The 22,635-nt window shown below is 59.5% G+C and overlaps 1 protein-coding gene across 3 annotated transcripts in view; it reads right to left on the bottom strand.

Annotated features, from left to right (window-relative positions):
• Positions 1-22,635, bottom strand: part of SND1 (staphylococcal nuclease and tudor domain containing 1) — a 504,867-nt gene that overhangs the window by 21,467 nt on the left and 460,765 nt on the right. For all 3 annotated transcript variants that reach the window (XM_038374172.2, XM_038374179.1, XM_043500168.1), the window contains exon 17: positions 3,458-3,646. In XM_038374172.2, coding sequence (XP_038230100.1) covers positions 3,458-3,646 — 189 coding nt within the window. The remainder of the gene's footprint in view (positions 1-3,457; positions 3,647-22,635) is intronic.

Below are 22,635 nucleotides of genomic sequence, written 5' to 3'. Positions count from 1 at the left end.
CCCGCTCCCCCAGCTGGGCTAGGGAGTGGTGGCACTCTGGGTTACCCACGCGATCCTACAGCAGCTAGCCTGTGCTGTGGGTCACTTGATCTCAAGCTCAGCTCTCACAGACATGAGGGGATAAAGAGGGACTTAAGCGCGCTGGCCCCTGCTTATCAGAGCACACACACTGTCATGTGAGCTCCCCGCATGCTCCCCCAGCTGCTGAATCAGCCCTGGATGTAATTAACGGAAGAATTAAGTGGACTGCTGGCTGGAGCCCCAGGGGCCCTGCACGCTGCTTGCGAAGCACTCCCAAAAGAGCACATTCAATTAAGCCTAGAAGACGGCTAGCTGGCTCCGTGCACCACGGGGGCTTCCCTTGAATGTGGGAGGCTCACTACCCGCTCCCTGAACCCCAGCGCGGGCTGGGTGTTCTGCAGAGAGGGTGTTTCGGAGGGGTTGAAGCTATGTACATCGATGTCACTTTCCACTTCCCATCAGCACCAGAATCTCGTCCGGTGCAGCGTTGGCTGCTGGCATCCCGCCGTTACAAGGCAGGCACTTGGGGATCCAAGCCAGCCATGGGATGTTCTTCTCCCCATTTGCAGAACGCCCTCCTCCACCCGGATCAGTCCTGCCAACGTCTGAGAGCACAAGGTGTCCCTTTTCAACTCACGGCTGTGGATTGCTCCGCGCCTGGCAGACCTAGAAGGTGCCGTACTGTGAGTGGCCTTTGCGATCGTAGGGTACGGCGTGGCTGGGGAGAGCGTGCGTATTCAGCCCCTCTGACCGGGTGGCTTTCGAGCCTGCCTGCTTGTTTGCGGCATGAGCAGTGCCTTGGCAGCATGGCAGCCAAGTGGATGGTGTCCAAAGGCAGCAGCCAGAGGTAGCGCAGCTCCTGTCGGCTTATAAACATTCCCTCAATCTCTGGATCAGACAGCTGCCCACTTGGTGGGGTTCATGAAACCCCGCTTGCTTGCTCCGAGTGGTAGCTGGTAAGTGACAAGGTTAGTTTAGGCCAAACTACATGGAATTCATTCACCCCCCATCAGCCCTGCAGTACAGGCCACGTGGTACTCTACGAAGGCCTGACGCTGGACTAGATGGGCCAATGGTCTAGAAGCAGTAGAGGAGGTGGGGACTCCAGACCTGAGCTGGGACAAACAGGTGACCTACTTTAAGCGGTAGGACTGTTTGGAAGATCTCTGTGATTCACATCTCACGGCTGCCCTGTCCCCCCTTCCTCTAACACGCCCCTCTCTGCTTATTAACTAAACCAACCCCAGACTCACTTGGCCAGGCACTCTGCCCTCTTGGGCTCCCCCTCCGGCTCTGTTCCAGCCGCTGTCTCCCACCTTCACCTGCCAATACCCACGATGGCGGATGGTATTTAAAACCTCAACCACGCAGCCCTGATCCACTCAGATCCAGGGCTGCAGCAGACGCCAATGCAGGAATCGGCCATATCCCCTGACTAGCCCGGAGGGGTGAAGGAGCTTGGTGCTGGGATGGACCTGCCAGGCCACTGGATCACCCTGGCCGAGATTCGTCTGGGGCTACCGGAGCGGCGCCAGGGCCGGAGGTGGCGCAGGATCTCCAGCTGGGGGCCACACAGGATTGTCCCAACGCCCCGGACGATCAATTCCAAACCACTGGCGGTGTTTGGGCACCATTGGCAGGACCCGACTGGTTTGGGGGGAGTGAGGGCTGAAAGGATCCCCTGGTGTCTGGTCAGCAGAGCCCCAGCCTCCGCCACTGCAAATTCTCTACGGATCCCAGCAGAGCCTCACCCCTTCCAGCACCCCCTATCTCATGCCACCTCCCAGTACAGCTTAAACATGCCGACACCTGGGGGGGTAGATAGGAAAGGAAGGCATTGGAGGGGTACATGGAGCCCCTGGCATGGGGGAGGTGAGAAACAGGGGGAGGGTAGGAACGCGGTGTGATGAAGTAGGACCGTTCTTGATGTTCCCTCTGAATACTGTAGAGATGCCTCAGTTTCCCCTATGCATTTCTTAACTCTCTAGGGGGTGGGATAAGGGGGTGTAATTGTTGCAGGGTACATAAATGGCCGACACTCTGTCTCCTGGCAATTGATGGCCTGGGCCCTTCCCCCCTGCAAGGTGAGAGCTAAAGGGTTGGAGAACAAAGGAATCCGGTGACCTCCTGGCCTGGGAAAGGGACAAAGCCCAGAGGAGGGGGGGCTGGAAAGAGTTTCAGTTTGGGGCTGGCTGGGGATGTGGAGTCAAGTTCAGACAGGGTTGTCTGGCTCACTGCCCCCCAAAATGGACCCAGCTGAGGGGTCCTGTTCTCTGCCCCTACAAGCTCTGTTTAGACCATGTTCCTGTCGTCTAATAAACCCTCTGTTTTCCTGGCTGGCTGAGAGTCCCGTCTGACTGCGGAGTTGGGGGGCAGGACCCTCTGGCTTCCCCAAGACCCCGCCTGGGCGGACTCGCTGTGGGAAGCGCACGGAGGGGCAGAGGATGCTGAATGCTCTGGGGTCAGACCCAGGAAGGGGGGAGCCGGGTGAGCTGTGTGTCCTGCAGACAGGCTGCTCCCAGAGAGGAGACTCCCCAGAGTCCTGCCTGGCTTCGTAGGGAGCAGTTCCAGAGCATCACCTTGGGACTCCGTGACACGGGGGGCACACAGAGCCCCTGGCATGGGGAAAGGGAGGGTGCACAGGGAGTTTGGGGTGGAGGGAGGGGTACAAAGCACCCTGGTGACTGCACTGAGCTCAGCTGCCAGGAGCAGCGGAGGGAGTGACGCCCCAGTTCGTCACCCCAGCCCAAGGGGAGTTAGGGGTGGGGAGAGGTGGTGATGTGGCCAGGCCTACCCGGAGAGGCAGCGCCGGAGCTGGGAACAGAACGTAGGAGCCTTGAGTGCCCCACTACCCCCCAGAGCCATCTGCCTGCTCACGCCCTAGCACCTGTCCTGCTAAGAAGGCACCACGCTGGGAGCAAAGGAGGTTTCCCCGGCTAGACCCTCCGGCGACCTCTCACCTTGCTGCTGTGTGGTGGAGCTGGGGGCACGGCCAGGCGGCCGGGGCAGAGGGCACGGTTTGCTGGGATCTCCAGGGATGCAGGGACCCCTCACCGGGGCCGCCCCAGGGGGGTGGGCAAGGGGTTGCCTTCCCCAGGGGGAGAAGGCAGCAGCAGATTGCCCACATCAGCCGGTCGAGGCAAACCCCAGGCTGCTCTCTAGTGCCCCCGGGCAGGCCCCTGAAGGCCGTGGCGGTGCAGCCGAGCGGGATCCCACCCCAGGCCAGGCGAGTGGGTATTGCTGGGCTTGGACCCATGTGGGCATTGCCAGCCGCCTGGTCTCCAGGAGTCGGAGGCAGGGATGTAGGGTAAGGAGCTAGGAGGACAGCTGGGGGGCTGGGCCGGCGGAGGCCCCCTTTGCCCTGGGACGCAGCGGGAGAGCCCCAGGCAGGGAAGGGACCACGCCCCCTCTGCCGCGGATCACACCCATCTCTTACCTTCTCCTTCTTCTGCTTGGCGGCCTCCTCCGCGGCCAGCAGCGCCTTGTAGTAGGAGCTGCGCTCGGCCGTGAAGTGCACCTTGGAGAGCGCGTGCTCCACCAGTGCCACCGACAGGTTCGCCCCCTCGATGTGCAGCCAGCCAATGAAGTTCCCGGCCTTGTCCATGCCCTCCACTTCCACCTCCACCTGTGGACAGACGGGCAGGCGGGTTAGTGTGCGGCTGGGGGGAGCACAGGGAGGGGCAGGGCCGGAGGAGCACAGGGGGGCGGTGCCAGTGGGCATGCAGCTGCAGGGCAAGGGGGGGCACGCCCCCAGCTGCAGCTCAGCCACTGGGGCTTCACAGCTGCTCCCCCAAGGGGCTCTCCAAAGCACTCCAGCTCCCGCCCAAGGGCTCGCGTTGACTGCTTGGGAAGTAAACCCTCTGCCCCACGGACAGCCACGTTCCAGCAAATTCTTTAAATCACTGGGCTCTGCGCTCAGCCCCACGCTGTCTCTGGGGCCGCCGTGGTTCAGCAAAGCGATCAGTGCCGACCCAAGCACCAAGCAGACAGCCGGGGGGACACCAGGGGCTGGCAAGGTACCCGCCACCAGCACAGCCTGAATGCTAGGCCAAAGTATTCCCAAAAGAGGGGCCAAAACGGCTGTCCCTAGGTTCCTGCTCTGGCACCAGGGTGAGCAGCCATGAAGGTTGGGGAGGGGAGGGGAACGTCTCCAAACACAGCCCCTGCCCGCCCCCCTCAGTCCCAGCCGGCCGAGAACCAAGGCGTGGAGCAGCTGCCGGGGCAGGCCTGGCGCACGAATCGGCGGGGCAGGCGGGCTGCTCGGGGACGAATGACATGCCCTTCCCTCGAACGCTGCGTAAGTCCCCACCCGCAGAGCCAACAGCGGGGGGAGGGGCTGGCGCCGAACCAATGGGGGGAGACGCAGGGCCCCCCTCTGGAGCACCCCCAAACTCTATGCTGGCTCCCACAGCTCCCTGCCCACCAGAAGGGAGGCTTCCAAGGCCCTGCCATCAGACGCTGCCACCGGCCCCTGCCCGCAACACCATGTGGGAGTTTTTCTGTTTAGAGCTGCTGCGTGCCTCAGTTTCCCTCTATGTGTTACAGGGCTCCCTGGGGAATCGGGGAAGGATTAAGCTTGCTCTCAGGGCAGACTAGGAGAAACAGGTGTGTCTGTGGCGCCCAGCTGGCTGAGTGCCCTGAATGGGTCATTAAAAGACCTGGCCAAGGCTGGCCTGTAACAACGGAAAATCCCAGAAGACCAACCACCAGGCCTGGACACCTGGCGAGCAACACCCCAGAGGGAGGGGGATTTCCCCACCACCCCGCAGGGAAGCTGGGCACAGACCACAGCTCGAGAACAAAGGCAGGAGGGTGGGGATGAGCGTGGGGGCTCTCACCTGGGAACGAAGGAAGGAGCCAGAGAGAGGGGGCCTGAACCTGGGAGTCACCACAGCTTGGCTGGGCTCTGGCCTCAAAGGCCCCTAGGCCATGGCCCGTTGGCTAATACACCCGGCTGTTGTGATAACGCTGCGTCAGCCTCCCTGCAAATGCGGCTGAGTGCACAGCTACCGGCACCATGGCCTTGTCTCTCCCAGGGCCCATCTCGGCCAGACTCGCCCAGCGGAGCAGAGCGGGAGGCTGGAGCCCCGAGTTCAGTCTCAGGTAGTGGTGAGGCCGCGCGACCTACCCTGGAGGAGGAGTTTCAGAGTAGCAGCAGTGTTAGTCTGTATTCGCAAAAAGAAAAGGCGGACTTGTGGCACCTTAGAGACTAACACATTTATTTGAGCATAAGCTTTCGTGAGCTACAGCTCACTTCATCGGATGCATTCATTTTCCACTGGATGCATCCGATGAAGTGAGCTGTAGCTCACGAAAGCTTATGCTCAAATAAATGTGTTAGTCTCTAAGGTGCCACAAGTCCTCCTTTTCTTTTTGGAGGAGAAGTGAGACCCCAGGGGGCTGGCACATTACAGAGGTTCTGCCCAAAGACTTGTCCAAAGCTGAGGGCCCAGCACCGATCCAGTGGCTCCGTGACACACGGGGCGGCTTCGGCTGAGAACGGAGCCATTGCTAAGGGCTTGTCTACACAGGGATATTCAGGAAAGTAAATCCGCATGAACTAAAGGTGCGAGTCAAAGCGGGTCAGTTAAATCGTATTAACCCCATGTGGATGTTCTTTATTCAGACTTAAAGTGGTCTAAGTTCAGTTTACTTCATTCACCCTCTGGTGCCCCACCCTGCTCTCCCCCCAGACAGCTACTCCCCGCACTGCACCCAGTCCCCTCCCGCAGCCGCGGGGAGCACAAGCCTTTAATCAACTCGTCTTTGCTTCACTGAGTCAGTTCTCTGGTGCCTCCTCCCCTGCACGGAGCTGTTGGCCTCCGAGATCCAGGAGCCAGGGTTTGAGGCTCCCGCACACACCTTACACGAGTGCTAGCAGATGGTGGCGCCCCGTCCATGGGCAGCTGGCCCCCTCTGGGTTAAGGGAGCTGGAGAAATCTCACCAGGCCGCACCGTCGCCTGGCACCTGCCAGCCCAAAGCCCTTCCCAGCAGCAGCCGCACGCCAGCATCCTGTCTCCAGCTGATCCTGCAGGATGTGGTTCCCCATGTCGGGGCGTGGCTGGGGCACCATGGCACATGCTCAGACGCTTGCAAACCGTGCAATGGGCCCCGGGGACCCCACGTAGCTGGTGCACAGTGCCTCCCGCAGCACTGCTCCCAATATTGTGCTCCCAGGGCCTCGTGATAGCAGCAGCCAGGGGGTCCCTGGCAGGTCGCCTAACCCCCGCTGACCTGGCTGGCGCCAGCGTCTCTTGGGAGATCTGATGAGCTGGCTAAATGAAGTGGCAAGGCTGTGAGCATCGAGAGAGTGGGAAGAGAGCTCAGCCAGCAGTCAAGCGCGCAGCACCGAGAGCGAGGCCCCGGGCACACTGCACCAGGGCCCTCTTCTCCTGCCAGTGCAGTGCCACAAAGCTTCCCATCCATTTGAGCTCCCCTTGTAAACACGGGAGACGCCAGCAAAGAGCAGCCCTTACAATACGGCGCTGGCCTCAGGGAGGCAACAAAAGTAAGCTTCAGCGCGCATAGTCCGAGCGGGGATGGCCGGAGACGCGGGTCTGTTAGGAAGCCTGGCATGATTTGCTTCCTGACCCTGATCTACTGCACAAGAGAGCTATGAGAGTGGGAACAACGCTTAGCTTTCAGCACTTCAAGGTACAATTACGGTTTGCCGTGCGGACGGACTTCCCGCCTGGTGCAATGCCATGTTAATCAATCACTCCCGCCACTCTGCACAATTGCAGAGTGCCCGCACCCCGCAGTAGGGCTGCCTGACACCCAGGCTCAGACACGGCGCCCGCCTCTGGGCACAGCCTGCGTGTCAGAACCCCTGCTAAAGTCACTGCCTTTCTTGGCAGCTCCCTGCTCTGGAGTTCACCAGCTGTCGGCAGCTGCCATCAGTGGCACGGACAGGACGGGCGATACCAGCTGCAGACTGGCGTTAATGCTGCGCAGAGGGTCTGGCTGGGATGGAGGCGGCGCCAGTGAATGGGTCACAAGCTGCTCCTGGCTCCCAGAGTGATGGGAGATCCCCCCCGTCCCAGCGCCTCGCTGCTAATACCCACGCTCTGCCCTGACACTCAGTCCCCTTGCCAGAGAACGCCTTGCGCTGCCTTGCAGCTCCTGACCCAGGCAGGTCGGGGCCTCCTGCCCTGCCTGCATCCCCCTAGCACCCCCTTCCTGCAGCATGGCATGGGCATGGCACGGGGGCTCCCCTGTGCCAGCCTCTCGGCCAGCGGTGCAGTGCTGGTGGACAGGTACCAGCAGCAGGGCCGTGCTTGGGACCTCAGTGCGGGGAACCTGCCCTGTGACATTATACTCCATATTCTTATGAAAATATGCTGTGGTAGGAATAGGACATTAAGATACGATCTATGCAAGACAACTCTTGCAAGGTGTCATTGGCAAGGGTCTGATTTACTGCATGTGATGACCCAACGTGTGCCTGTACCATTTCTGTATCCGAAGGTAGGAATACTGGCCATCTATCTGTATTTCAGCTATGCTTCTGTGGGTGACACCCCCTGCTAACACTGCAGGTATAACAATGGAAAAGCCCGACAGGGCCGATGGCCCATCAGCAAGAGACAGTGGGCTGTAAAAGAGCTTAGTCTGCCTGTGAAGGTGTGGATCAGCCTGGGAACAATGGCTCCAGGGGCCCTACAGAGGCATGAGACCATCACCTGAGAGAATCAGAGAGTATCAGGGCTGGAAGGGACCTCAGGAGGTCATCTAGTCCAACCCCCTGCTCAAAGCAGAACCAATCCCCAGTTTTTGCCCCAGATCCCTAAATGGCCCCCTCAAGGATTGAACTCACAACCCTGGGTTTAGCAGGCCAATGCTCAAATGTATCCGATGAAGGGAGCTGTAGCTCATGAAAGCTTATGCTCAAATAAATGTGTTAGTCTCTAAGGTGCCACAAGTCCTCCTTTTCTTTTTGCAAATACAGACTAACACGGCTGCTACTCTGAAACCTGTCAAATCACTGAGTTATCCCCCACCCCCCACCAGTACTGGAACCCATCTTGAATTCTGTACTTTTCCATAAGAAGCTGGGGGGGGGGTTTGAACTGGGAGAAAAAGTACTCCCGCCTTATGCAATCCTATTTAAGGGTGGGGAGTGAGGTAATCCCGTCCTGGTCAGTTCTCCCCTGCTGCCCTACCCAAGATGACTGCAGGGAAACAACTGAGGACTTGTCTACACTGGCAATTTACAGGACTGCAACTTTCTCACTCAGGGGTGTGAAAAAACACCCCCTGAGGGCAGCAAGTTTCAGGGCTGTAAAGCGCCAGCGTAGACGGTGCCCAGCGCTGAGAGCTGCGCCCCTCGTGGAGGTGGGTTTTTCAGAGCGCTGAGAGCTCTGTCCCAGCGCTGCACCGCGACCACACAAGCCACATTGAAGTGCTGCCGTGGCATCGCTTTACCGTTGCCAGTGTAGACAAGCCCTTAGACTGAACTAGGGGAAGAACTGGACCCAGGCTGGGGGGGGGGGTGACTGGCAGAGCACGGGGGTCGAGGGGGACGACAGGGGACTGGGGACAAGTGGAATGGGGGATGGGGACAGGCAGAATGCAGGGGCCGGGATGGGAGGACGGACTGGTGGAACACGGGGGCCGAGGGGGGCGACTGGCAGAGCACAGGGGCCGGGGACAGGCAGAATGCAGGGGCCGAGGGGAGCGACTGGTGGACTGTGGAGGGATGGGGACAGGCAGAATGCAAGGACCAGGGAGCGGGGGCAACTGGCAGGAGCGTGGGGGCTGAGGGGAGCAATGGGGGACTGGCAGAATGCAGGGACTGGGGATGGGGGGCATCTGGCGGAGCATGAGGGCAGAGGGGGACGACGGGGGACTGGGAGATCAGTGGAATGGGGGATTGGGACAGGCAGAATGCAGGGGCCGGGGGGTGGGGACGGACTGGTGGAGCATGGGGGCCAAGGGGGGTGACTGGTGGAATTGGGGACAGGCAGAACACAGGCTGCTCACGCTCTCCCATCCCCAGAGCAGGTGGTGACTGCATTCAGGAGGAGCGATTTGACAGATCACCCCCTTCCCCGGGGTCTCTGAGTAAATCCAAGCTGGACAGATGCCCAGAGGAACGTCCCCTCCTGCGCTCAGGGCTTTCTTTCCTACCTACCACGGAGTCATGACATGGCCAGCATCACGGCCTTCTACTGGACAAGTTCAGAACCACCAGCATACGGGTCATAGGTCCTATATGCTAACAGCTGCTGGGGAGTCTCCTGTAGCTCACGTGGTCAGAGCTGTTGCTTTGAGAGCAGAGGGGGCTGGGTCCTAACCTTGCTATTGTTGGGAAGTCCTGGGCCAGCCCAGGGGAGAACTGGAGTATTGTGGTTGTTTGCCAAGGGGTTAACGCCCCGCATGCGCTGTCACATCTCGCACACGGAACAAGCTGGCGCCTCAAGCAATGCCAGTCTCCAGGCCAATGGACGCTTGCTCAGGAAAATGCCTGGACCAGCCACGGTCTGCGGGGACCCCGAGAGGGGCTCACAAACCAGGGAGGGCTGCGGCGCTGGCATTGAGAAGGCGTTTGGAACAGGACAGAGCCAATCACTGCCCAGTGGTCTCGGCATTAGTGCTGGAACCAGGGGGCCTGCCACACCCCCGGTTTGAAGTGGTTTCCATCATATCCAGGCTTTACCGTTTGGTTCAATGGCTCTCAGCACCCCCACTATTCAAACTGTTCCAGCTCCCCTGGGTCCCTCCAGGTAACACCCCATCGTAGTCAGGTGAAGGCCGAGGGGCGCAGGCCACGCCCCGTATCAGAACGGAGGTCGTTTGCACCCCCCATGGCTGCCCCCCCTGCTGCAGAGCTCATCTGGGACTGGTGCACGGACGACAGCCCCCACCCATTTCAGCATCAGCCCCCCTGCATGCCAGCCACTGCCCGGTCGCTCTGGATCCACGGAGAGGAGCTTGGGAGCGCTGGCTGCGAGAGCTGCTGTTAAATATGCAAGGTCCCTCCCTCCCGCAATTACATGCCACAAGGATCTCAAAAGGGAACCGCAGATGGGGAAAATGACACTCAATGCAGCACAACTGATAAAAATTAGGTGTTCTATTCAGACAGCCGCACTGGCTGCCATGGCAACCAAAGTTCAACCGATGAAGTGTCCTGCACCTCGCTGTGTCCTCCAGCAAAGCCCACCCAGAGGCACATGGGCAGGGGAGCAAGGCCACCATGCTAAGCAGGCAGCAGGGCCCCCATGTCCGGAGCTTGCCTTGGGTTGGCAAAATAGGGGGCACTTTAGGGGCACTGCTAACACTCGGCTTGGGCACAAGGGAATCCTCCAAGATCAACCCTCCATCACAATCCACAAGGGCTTCCAATGCCCATGCTTCAGGGCTCCCACCTGATCCCCAGGCTGGGTCAGGAGGAGACTCGCCCCAGGCTATTGGATGAGCCACCACTAAGGCTGCTTCTCTGCCATGGCACAGGGCACTGGAGGGAAATGTATGCACCAGCCCTGCCGCCACAGGGGCAAGGCACGTCCCCGGCAGCAGCCCCGGCACACAGCTGTGCTGATGGGTGGTTTTGCACTAAGCGTTATTGGAGCCGGGGCCCCAAGGCAGACAGAGATTGAGAGTGGAGCAGGATGGCACTCAAGACACCCTGCCTGGTGCTGACCCTCTCTGGCTATTGTGCCATCTTTGGGTCTCCCCACAGCGTCCTCCCTGCAGCCCTTGGTCCAGGCGATCACAGGCTGAGCTCAGATCTCTGCCTCCTGCATTCACCTCTCCAGGCTGGACCAATGCCCTTTTTCACGCACATTAAGATACACCCTATACAAATCCTACAGCCGGCCACCACACTGCAGTTTCATGGTGTGACGCTGGGGGCCAGCTCAATCAGGGTCCCCGGGCCGCAGCTGAACACCGCCAGCTCCGTAGCTGGAACCCGTCTGGCTCAGCTGTGTGTTCGGATCGTTAGAACAGGTGTTAGCGCTACAGGAACGTGCTCATTGTTCAGGCTTTACTGGATGCTCGAGAGTCGCTGCTGGCATGAACCTCGCTTAGAGCATCTGTGTCCCGTATTGTATGGTAACATCCGAGAGCCTCTGTGGCTGTAAACCACCTGCCAGGAGAGAGACACTAACTTGTAGGAAGGGCTGAGCTCCAAGAAGGGGTCATGCCCTGCCCAACAGGAACAGTCCATCCACACCAGACAGACCATTGGGGGACGCTGCAGCTGGAACATCCCTAGGTATGGTCAACGAGAGGACACCAGACTTGTTATTCTGCCTGCTTCCAGCAGCTCAGCTTTGCAGCCCAAAGCACGTTGGGAGAAGAGACTAAACCCCCTAAGGAGGAGGAAAACATGGTTCCTCTTCTGTAACTTGTTCTTCGAGATGTGTTGCATGCGCCCATTACCCTGGAGATGTGCGGGCACCTCGTGCACAGTTGTTGGAGAACCTTCTTCCCCTCAGTGGTACCCATCGGGGTGGCCTCTGCTGTCTGATGCCACTGCACGCGGGGAGCAGAGCTGCTTCCGACCCCCTCAGCTCCTTCGCCCCAGACAGACTCCAACAGAGAGGGGAAGGCAGCGGGGCGTGCAAGGGACACGTGCTGAACATCTCGAAGCAGCACGGTTACAGGAAGGTAGGGAACCGTTTCGTCTTCTTGTGCTTGCACAGGGTCCATTCCACCGCGGGCGAGTTCCAAGCAGACCAACGCGGAGGAGGGCTTGGAGTCTGAAGAGCAACAACCCGTCTGAAACTGGCCTCGTTTGTGGGCTGGCAGGGAATGGCATCAGGAGAAGCAGAGGTGTGGACTGATGACCAAGTTGCTGCTTTGCAAATGTGTAAGATTGGCACTTATAGAACCATAGAGTTAGAAGAGACCTCCAAGGTCAGCTAGGTTAACCCCCTGCCAAAAGTGCAGGATTTGTTGTGTCTAAACCACCCAGGACAGATGGCTCCAGCCTCCTTTGGAAAACTTCCAGGGAAGGAGCTTCCCCAACCTCCCAAGGCGTCTGTTCCATTGTCCTGCTGCTCTGACAGTTAGGAAGTTTTTCCTGAGATTTAATCTCAATCTGCTCTGCTGGAGTTTGAACCTATCGCCTCTTGTCCTACCCTCTGTGGCAAGAGATCAGCTTTTCTCCATCTTTTTGTGGCAGCGTTTCATGTATCTGAAGACCACTATCACCTCCCCTCTTCATCTCTTTTCGAAGCTGAACATACTCCTTTCCTTCAGCCTTGGCGCTCATGGCTGGCGTTCCATCCCTTTGTGCACTTGCACCGAAAAGCTGCTGACGTTGCCTGGGCTCTAGTGGAACGGGCCGACGCTCTAGCTGGCAAGGCTGTATTAGCCACCCGGCAGCACAAACGGCTGCCCGGAGAGACCGGAGGAGTTTCTCCGAGTGGAAACTGGATCAGCCCTTAGCCCTGTCTGCAACCACCACGAAGTGTGTGGGGATCTAAGGGTTTGGCACACTCCAGGGAGGAAGCTAAAGCCATTCTCACACCCCATGAACCAAGTCTCTCCTCATCTTGCTGTGCAGGGGGGCTGGGAAGAATGGGAGAGGGTGGAAAGAAACGTCATCCTCCTGGAAAACCGTCTTGGGAGGCTCTGCCACTCCCCCACCCTCTGGTTGCAGGGATGGCCACCAGAAATGCTACCTTCACAGAGAGCCAGTGGCAAGGGGTTCCATGGGTGAAACCTAGTCACTTGGCTAGCCCAACGTTCAGATCCCAAGGTGCGTGCTCTGGGGACCGGATGGAGCAGTGCTTCCATTTAGCCAGGTTAGTGCCCCTAGTTGAGAGTTTTCTCCTATTCAGATGCATTTCCTGGACCCCGAGAACAGGCTCTCTCCAAAGGCGACAGCCACGAAGCAACCACACCGTCACAAGGAGGGCTCAGAGGCGGGGGTGGAGCAGATGGCCACAGTCCTGAGAAATCCCATCTGGATCCAGCCAGAGAGAGCGCGGAGATTTGACTGAAAGGTCAGTAGGGTCGAGGCCCCGCTGGTGCTACAAGGATGAGACCAGCATGATCTCATCTGACTTTGACCAAGACTTGGAGCAGGAGGCGAACCGGGGGAAGGTGTACTGGAGTCAGTCTCTCCAGGATAGCAGAGACGCATGTGTCAGGCAGCCTGGGCTGAGATCACCCCAGGAACGGAATCCAGGACGTTTTCGGTTGGACATGGCTGCAAACATGGGGAGTCCCCCAGCGCCAAGTGTGGATCTGGTGACGGGCGGTGATCGGAAAGCTCTGCGGATGCGTTCTGGGAGGTATGTAGCCCTGAGATGAATCGAGCTGGTTATGGACAAGTCCCAGAGGCAAATTGCCTCCTGATGTCTATGTAGAAGAGCCAGAGCAGCCGGTTCAAATGGACAGGCTCTTTCCTGCAGTGGGTGGAGGAAGGCCGAACAGGCAAATCCCACAGCTCTTAACTCCCTGACATTGACACGAGCCATTAGATCCTGAGGCGACCGGAGACCCACAGGAGCCCCCCAAGCCATGGCTGCTGCATCTGTGACTAGCGGGAGGGTTGGTAGCAGGGGACAACGGGGACCCCCCCAGACTTTCCATCCCCCAATCGAGAGGAGAAAACCGTCCCGGCACTTGAACCAGCTTGTCCAAATGGGGCCAAGTCAGGCACGTGCCAACACTGACCATGCCCGCAGCTCGCTGACGTGCGGCCCGGTGAGCTGAACACCTGGAGCCACATGAGCCAGGAGGCTGAGGCAGACCCGTGCCGCAGTGAGAGGATGCCCCCCCCCCCCTCGCAGGCTGCAGAACTGGTTTGTCCCCATTTCCCAGGCGCCCCAGTGCGCTGAATGTGGACAGGATGGCGGAGATGCTGGGGGACACCTGAGCCTCACATCGACCTCTGCTCAGTCCGGGCATGGGAACAAAGAGCGGGAACCAGGGAACGGGCATCCTGCCCTCGACCAGCACATCAGAGCGGCTGTTCGGACCAGGGAGCTGATGCTGTCTCCTGGAACTCCTGCCCTCTGGAGGCCTCCCTGCGTCTCTGCCCGGCTGAGCAAGGAACCCAGGGAGCCTGGCAGCCTCGGCCCCAGTCCCGGCACCAACATGGCTCCCATAATGAGACAGGCCAATTAACATAGGCCAGCCTATCATCCCGGGCTAACTCTCTGCACCACCAGGATCCAGTCTGGAGAACTGGTGACCGGTCAGCTGCTCCAGCCACATGGCAGAACCTGGCGAGAGTCTCGAGGTGCCGCCCCTCCCTTGGTCTGCCAGCTGATGCACCTGCTCTGCAGCACCCTGCTGGGCAAGACCCCGGGTGCCCCAGACAGACCCCAGCAGCACAGGCAGGCTGTACCCAGAGGGATACTGGCAAATTGGCAGGGGCGCAGAGAAGGGACAAGAATGGCCTGGGGAGAGCAGCGTGTGGGGAACGAGCAACAGATGCCACTTGGCTACGGGAGGAGTAAGCAGTGATCACAAGCGTCAGAGAGACAGCTGTGTGCAAAGCTGGGAGGGAAGGGAGCCCGCAGGAGGAGAGTATTCGATTGCTCGGGCCACTGGGGTGCCACTCACCAGGTCTCATCAGGAAAATTTACACTGACTATCCGAGGAGCTTCTGAGCTGCGGGATGTGCCAGGCTGGAAAATCTTTTCCCCAGGGATGGGGTGGGAGCCCCCACTGCTTGGGCCATTTACAATGGGACCACGCTCAGCCCAAGTGAATGCTCCTACATCAGCTGATCCCCGCATCTCCAAGGCCTGGGCTGAGGTGAGGGGAGCACGGGCATGGCTGGGTTTGGGATGGCGTTATCCAGCAAAGACACCGTGGTCTCACACAGCAGCGAGCCGCACCTTGAACTCACAGGCACCATCAGATTTTGGAAGCGATGAGCTTTTAAATCCTCAAGGGGATTTGAAGGCAGCTGCCCCGAGTAGACGGTGCCCCTGCCTCTGCAGACAGAGCTCTCCAGCTGACATGCACTGGGGGTACTTGTAGAGAGGAGGAAATAATTTCAAGGCAGCAAACTGCTCTTCCATGGCCCTGCATGTGCCACCTGCTGGCACCAGGGCAGAGGGTGTTGGCAAGCTTTTGGCAGTGGCTCAAAGTGCAGGTACACCAGTCTCGGGGCAGGCTTCAGGACCAGGGCACACACCTGACTGGCTATGAGTTCTAGACTTACATTTCACCAACTAGTCACCCAGTGTGAACTTCTCAGGCCCCGTAACAACCTGGAGCCACACACAGTCCCTTTGGGCACACCGCTCTGCCTTGCCACCCAGGTGAGCCTGCCTCCCTCTCAGCAATAGTCAGGTTACTGCCAGTCCCAAGGGACCAGTCTCTTACCTCTGGTCAACTGAACTTTAGATCTCACCCCAGAGACAACGCGTATAGCCAGTCCTGCAATCACCTATCTAACTACGAAAAGAGAAACAGAGAGCTATTTACAAGGTTAAAGTAAGTGACACACACCAATGAGTTACAGCCTTAAGTTTTGAAAGACACTAGAAGCATCTATACTAAGCAAGCCCTCTGTGTCCTTTAGGGTTAACCCAGGCCAAGCACCGGGGATCTCTTGCTTATGCCAGGAAAACCTTGCCCCTCAGACTCTAAGCAGCAATGAGACCCAATTCCTCCTCGTTTGGGGTTTTTATTCCCTTCCCTGCTTCTGCTCTGAGCTGCAAACTCAGCTGACAGAAGAATTTCACCTGCATGACTCATCTCCACTGGGCACAGGGTGAATAACAAAGTCTTTTGTCCTCATTAATGTCCCAAACTCGTGCGCCGGGTGTCCATGGGCCATCCCTGCCAGGCAGACGTCCCACCTCTGCTGGAGAGCAGCATGTCCCACTAGCTAATGGTTCTCTCCTGGCAGGTGGTTTACAGAAGCTCACAACACAAAACACTCCGATGTGCCCATACAATATGGGACACAGATGTTATCTGGGAGATTCATGCTGGCAGCCACTCAAGCATGCCATAAATTCTAAGCACTGAACACGTTCTCATATCTCCAGTCCCTGCATTACCAACCCTCATACCGAGCTCTGGGTGTCAGTGGCCAGCTGAGAGATGGGGATCTTGGCATGAGCTGGCACCTGGTCTCACAGGACACCTCTGTGCACCTGGCAGAGCTCATGCTGCTGTCTCGGAAGCACTGGCAAACTGCAACCCACCTTCCCAGGCTAGCGTGGGGCAGGGAGCCAGGGGCTGCCCCGTTCTAAAGGCATTCATGATGCTCCGGGCGATCCACACCCAGGATCATTACAGCAGAATTCCAGAGGCCAAGAGACCATTCCCACTACTCGAGCCTGGCCCATCTGCTCCCGTTGGCAGGAAGGGGCTGTGCAGACACGGCTGGGGTGCAGCAGGGAAGACCAAACCGCTCGGAGGGCAATGCAGAGCTGTGGTCCAGGCGTGCACTGGAGCAGGCACCCACGCGCCGTGCCAATGGAGGTGGCTCCCTGCCTTGTTTTCCAGAGTCGGGGACAGAGTGGGCACTGGCGGCGCCGGGCACAGTCGTGAGGGCTGCCGAGTGCAGCCCAGCTCTGGCTGCCTCGGCCGGGCACGCAGCACCCGCTACTGCGCTGGCCAAGGTACCGCCTCCACCAGCCAGTACCCCAGGCCTCCCACGGCTCTCCCAGAGCCGGCCACTTCCACAGGGAGCCTCAGCGGGCAGCGGAGGCTCCGAGTGAGCCAGTGGCTTCCAGGGAGGGTGCTGCGCCGGGCAGCAGGGATCAGGGTGTAGGGGGGAGTGGGAGCTGAGGAGACTGGCATGACCAAGGGGAGGCAAGGAGGTGGATGCAGGGGTCGGGGCATTTCTAACCTGGTGCCCGGGCTGTCCTGTCAGGAGGTGACAGAGTAGGGGATGGTGGTGCAGCCAGAGAGCAGAAGCTGCAGGAGACTGAGAGGGGGGTGACCCTGCTGCCAGCACCTAGCTGACGGGAGCTCGCATCCAGGCGTCCTGCACCTATGGGTGGCCAGCACAGTCACAGCTGTTCCTATCGGCCTCCAAGCCCCACGGTGGCTGGAAGGAACCGAGCATGGGGCAGGGTGGTCCCACGCCCTGGGCTGGAGAGAGGGAGAGGCCAGGCCAGGCTGGCGGCCCTGGAGTCGCTAGCCTTGCCGGATGGGCTGATGCGAGTGGCTTGGCTCTCCGTGAAGCGCGGCTGCTGTAATGGTGCGTTTTGCCCTCATGAACACTGAATGAGAGCTGCAGTGTGGTGCTGCGTGCGGGGACAGCCCCGCGTTCAGCCAGCACCCGGGAGCTGACGTTCACCAGACATTAGCACTAATGCGATACCATAAATAATGGCTCGCCGGGTGCTGGAAAATGCAGGTTTGTGTCAGCTGTGTGCGCGGCCCTGATTAACGCCGGGCCCACTGCGTGTGTGGAGCCAGCTGTGCCTCCGAAAGAGGAGCCCGTCATCTCACCATCACTCGCACGCAGGCAACACGGCACCGTGACATGCCCTGCCGGGGCCCTGCTCCTAAGCAGAGTCTGGGGTGTTGGAACATGGAGGGGCGCCCGAGTCGGGGCTGAACCACAGTGCCAGCAGCGAGGGCAGAGCCCGTGTATGTGCAGTGCCTAGTACCTGGGCTCTGCTCTCAGCTGCTGTACATTAATGAGGAGTGGGCTATGGTGTGGGGGGGGTGTACCAAGGTGCTCAGACCTGGGGCTTAACCCCATTGTCCCAGCCACACCCCAACCATCTGCCCTGCGGCATTCCTGGCTAATGCCAGCTGCAGGTGGGACTCCTCACGGCGCCGTATAACCAGATGTGGCGTCCCACCCCAGAGGTGGCCACACTGCAGCAGGGGCTAAGCGAGCCCTGGGGAGTTTAACTCCAAGCAGTGGGCTGGAGGCGCGTCAGGAAAGGCAGGAGGCTGTTCTGAAGGGGCTCGTGCTGGGAGACACGGACTCGCAGCCACGCCCGTGAGTAAGCAGCAGAGCCCCCCTTTCCCGGCCCAATCAGTGGGCCGTGGGGCCTGCAGGAGGGACACGCCCGTCCCTGAGCAGTGACTGAACCTACTGCCAACGCCCGCCCAATTCCTGAGCAGCAGCTCCTCTGTAAGAGGAACACAGGCCTGCGCGGTGCCAGGGGGCGGGCCGGCCGGCCGGCCATGGGGGAGCTGAAAGCGGCAGTGGATGGAAGGGGGGAAGTGACACATTTGGCTGGGCAGGGGCTGCGGTGAAGCCGAGCTGGTGTGCTGGGATGTGGGGGGGAGGAGAATACCAAACCCGCTGACGGAGGCAGCTCTGCAGCGACTGGGCCGTGAGGTGCCAGCATGTGATATGGGGAGCAGCCCGCTGGTCTTCACAGGGGACCCGTTGCTGCAGGCTACTGCCAGAGCTAAACCTGTCCCCACCGGGCACCTCTGCTGAGCCACCCACGGGCCAGGGAGGGCCAGCGCTGGGATCCCAGTCGTTTAGCACACTGCGGGAGTCCATATGGATGCAAAGGGTATTTAACCACAGAGGGGCCGAGTGCAGCTGCTGGAGCACCCAGCCTCACGTCGCTAGTGCCTTCTCAGAACCCTTCCCAAGCGCCCACCCTCCTAGAGGCTGGGCAAGCCTAAGGGGCAACTGAGGCACAGAGGGGGCAGTTACTGCCTGGACACATAGCGGGGCAGTGGCACCCAGGTGGTGGTCCCCTCGCCTTGATCCAGCCTTCTCCTGTGCTGCGTGACAGGCTGAGGATCCAGCACCTGACGCCGAGACACCCAAGACAAGGCTAGCACTGGGTCCTTCCAGCTCTTGCCACGGGAGCGAGAATCCATGGGAGCCACGGCTGGGGGATCAGGCTGGGGACCATCTGAGACCCGGTGGCTGGAGCTGAAGCTAGGGAGATTCAGATTCAAGTGCACAGTTCAGGTAAGCGGGTTCTGGAATGACAGGGCAGGGGATGTGGGGTATTCTCCTGTGAACCCAGCTTGGGTGGCTCTTTCCAAGGGCTCGCTGCAGGAGTCCCTGGGGGAGGGTCCCTGGCCTGGCCCCTGCTCTCCAGCTGCAGGAACATTTCACTGTGCACACAACACAATTCATCACGTGTCCCGACAGTGCCGGCTCCAGCCCACGGCTGCCCCAGGCCAGGCAGGGGCTGGCTCTTTGACTTTGTCATACCCCACTGCAGGAAGGGTCCTGCCAGCCCAGGCTGAACCTGCTGTCCAGACTCCTTGGCCTTTCCAAGCCAGCCAGATGGAGGAGACACAAACAGTTCCCACCAGCCTCACTCCCTGAGACAACCACTGCAGCCGGGGGAGAGTTGTCCTCTGCCAGGCCACGTGGCCCCGGCCACCCTACAGCTCCCCCCTTCTCCAGCACAGCAAGCTCAGACACTGCGATGCAACACAACGCCGGCTCACTGCCGCATCACCGCAGCTTGCAGGGGCCGGGGCCTTCCGTGCCCCACACGCTGTGGGTGTGCTGCACGTGCCACCCTCCCCTGCCTGCGCCGTGGGGCTCCGGCAGCCTGAGGCGGGAAGACGCCGGGCGCAGTGGCAGCCAGCAGAGCGGCACACCTCCCCCAGCCAGGCCAGATAAACGGCTGCTTTGATCGCCCAGCACATCTCCCCAAGTACTGGGCCTGGCAGCAGAGACACCCGCTCCCCGAGAACGTGTCGATTGCCGCTCGGGAAGATGCGGGGCTGTCTCTGCTGCGTGGTGATAAACGGGCAGGCGTGGCCTGTTCCAGAGAAAATGGGAGACTTGGCAGGCTGGGGACACGGCTGCTGCCGCTGCTCAGAGCTGGGTTTGGAGTCCTGGGAGGGAGGGGGGCTACCAATGCAGCCTCGCCTCTGGCAGCGATCCAGGCCCGTTCTTATCTCCGATGCCCAGCTCATGAAAGCTGTCCCCTGCTGCGCCGCAGACAGCTCTGGCTGGCGCGCCGGTCCCCTCGCACGGCCTTGGGGGACAGATGTGCACGGCAGGGGCTTCCACCTGAGTCAGTCATTCCCAGTCCGAGCACGGGGCCGGCCCCACGTCCCAGGCTTCCCCACTGCTGGCTGTCGCAGATAACGCAGCCGCAGCCCTGCTCCTCGGCAGGCCGGGAAGTAGCCATCTCAGCCCGCGGGCATCAGCGAAAGCCACAACCTGCCGAGGGCTGCCCTTTTGCCAGGCAGCGTGCCAGGGCCCGCGGGGGCTCCAGGGCAGGGCAGCACGCTTGCTGCCATTGAGACATTCGAAGCGGAGAGGAGATATCTGCCACCCGCAGCCTGTCCCCCCGAGACGCTGTGGAGAAGGCAGAAATCTCCAGAGTCCAAGTGCTCCCTGGTGCAGACTTGCTCAGCCAGGATCCGGGGAGGGGAGCTCCGGAGACACGGTCGTTCCCCCTCTTCTAGGCACATGCAGCTGCACTCCCTCTGCCCACCAAGGAGAGCCGACTTCCAAGCCCCATCCCTGGACCCCGCGGATTTATTGCTGCGCGGAGGAAATTTAAAACCCAGAACAAGGCCGCTGGCCGTCAGATCAGGGAGCTAGTTCCCCATTAGAATAACTGCACACTCCTCATATCCGACCTATGGAACTAAATGTTTAAAGGCGTATTCTCCTCCCCCCCCCCCGCAGACACTGCTCGTGGTTTTCTCCTCACCTGTCCGAGTACATTCATCACCCCATTCTCCTGCCCCGGTCGAGACGGGCTTTGCAGTGACAAACTGCTGAGCAGCGTCCAAGCTTTGCCTCGCGCATTCCGCGGTGCAGGCGACGGCTCGGAAGCCAGGGAGGCGAGATTTAGTGCTTCGGCTGCGGCTCATCAGTGAGGGAGGGGGGCAAGGCACAGGAGACAGGATGACGAATTTAAGAGCTGGCTGGGTCAGAGGCCCAGCCAGTCTGGCCGATAAAAGCAAAAGCTCCCGGGACCCAGCGTTGCTATTATTGTCACCCCTCATGCATACGAGATATTTATACACAAATAAATCCACGCCGCGGGACGCTGAGTGAGGACTTGTGCACACGAATTGGACATCATGAGCCAGAGCAAAGAGAGGAAAGACCCTAACTTCCCTACCCAGTGCGGCTCCCTTCCCAGGAATCCCGCAGGCCAATAGCTTCCTGCCAGAGAGCCAAGCTGTCACCGAGTCCCCGGGCGATGCTCTGGAGCTGCTCCCTAGGAAGCCAGGCAGGACTCTGGGGAAGTCTCCTCTCTGGGAGCAGCCTGTCTGCAGGACCCACAGCTCCCCCGGCTTCCCCCTTCCTGGGTCTGACCTCGGAGCATCCAGCATCCTCTGCCCCTCCGTGCGCTTCCCACAGCGAGTCTGCCCAGGCGAGGTCCTGGGGAAGCCAGAGGGTCCTGCCCCCCAACTCCGCAGTCAGACGTGACTCTCAGCCAGCCAGGAAAACAGAAGGTTTATTAGACGACAGGAACATGGTCTAACACAGAGCTTGTAGGTGCAGAGAACAGGACCCCTCAGCTGGGTCCATTTTGGGGGGCAGTGAGCCAGACAACCATGTCTACACTTCATTCCACGTCCCCAGCCAGCCCCAACTGACTCCCCGTCCAGCCCCCTCCTCCTCTGGGCTTTGTCCCTTTCCCGGGCCAGGAGGTCACAGGATTCCTTTGTTCTCCAGCCCTTTAGCTCTCACCTTGCAGGGGGGAAGGGCCAGGCCATCAGGTGCCAGGAAACAGGGTGTCGGCCATTCTCTGTGTCCAGACCCCTGCACACACCTGCCCTCTAGGGCTCTGCAACGATCATACACCCCTATCCCACCCCCTAGATACTTAAGAACTGCGTAGGGGAAACTGAGGCACCCCCACACTATTCAGAGAAAACATCAAGAACAGTCCCACTTCGTCACATCTCTACCCCCCTTCAAGACCTAATTGAACGAGGTCACTTTAGCCAGTGACCTGAGGAAGTTCGACCCCACCAACGTTTCCATGGATGCCCCAGCATCTCTCCCATTCCTTAGCATCGGCTTGCATCAGCCCCACCCTGTGTCTGAGGCATCGGTGAACTCTATAAAGGCCTTGGCAAAGTCAGGGTTTACCAGATTTACTGGGCCTCCTTCACCGCACAGAGAGCCCTCTGGCACTGCTTGGTCCAGACCAGCTCGTCTGGCTTCCCCTTCTTACATAGCTTAGTGATGGGGGCAGCTAGGGAGCTCAAGTGGGGTACAAACCTCCAGTAGTACCCCTCCATCCCAATAAAGGCCTGGACATGTTTCTTGGTCGGGGGAACAGGCCAATCTCTCATTATCTCCACCTTACACTTTTCAGCTTTTACCATCAGTCCTGCCTCCTTGAGGTAGCCCAGCACCCTCTTCACCTGGGACACAGACTGTTCACTTACAGAATTAGCATGGAGACATTCCTAGATAAAAGGTTGGAAGCCTTCTCCTTCCCTTTGCCACACACAAGTTCAGGAATCTTTTCATTCTTGCTACAGGTTTCCACACCCTCAGTAGGTAACAGGATCAAATCCCCTTTCTGCTCTCCTTGTGCCCTGGCTAGGATCTCACCCTGATTAGACAGAGTTGTGACACCCTTTCCCAGCCACACACTAGCAACAAGCAAAATACAAGCACCAGAATTGTCTGGTTTCTGGGATTTTACATAGACACTAACGGGATGCGACCTAGTTACAGGTTTCAGAGTAGCAGCCGTGTTAGTCTGTATTCGCAAAAAGAAAAGGAGGACTTGTGGCACCTTAGAGACTAA

Source organism: Dermochelys coriacea, chromosome 1 (assembly GCF_009764565.3).
Source record: "Dermochelys coriacea isolate rDerCor1 chromosome 1, rDerCor1.pri.v4, whole genome shotgun sequence".
NCBI classification, from domain to species: Eukaryota; Metazoa; Chordata; order Testudines; family Dermochelyidae; genus Dermochelys; species Dermochelys coriacea.
The sequence above is the reverse complement of the archived record's forward strand: the minus strand, read 5'-3'. Positions and strand labels throughout refer to the sequence as shown.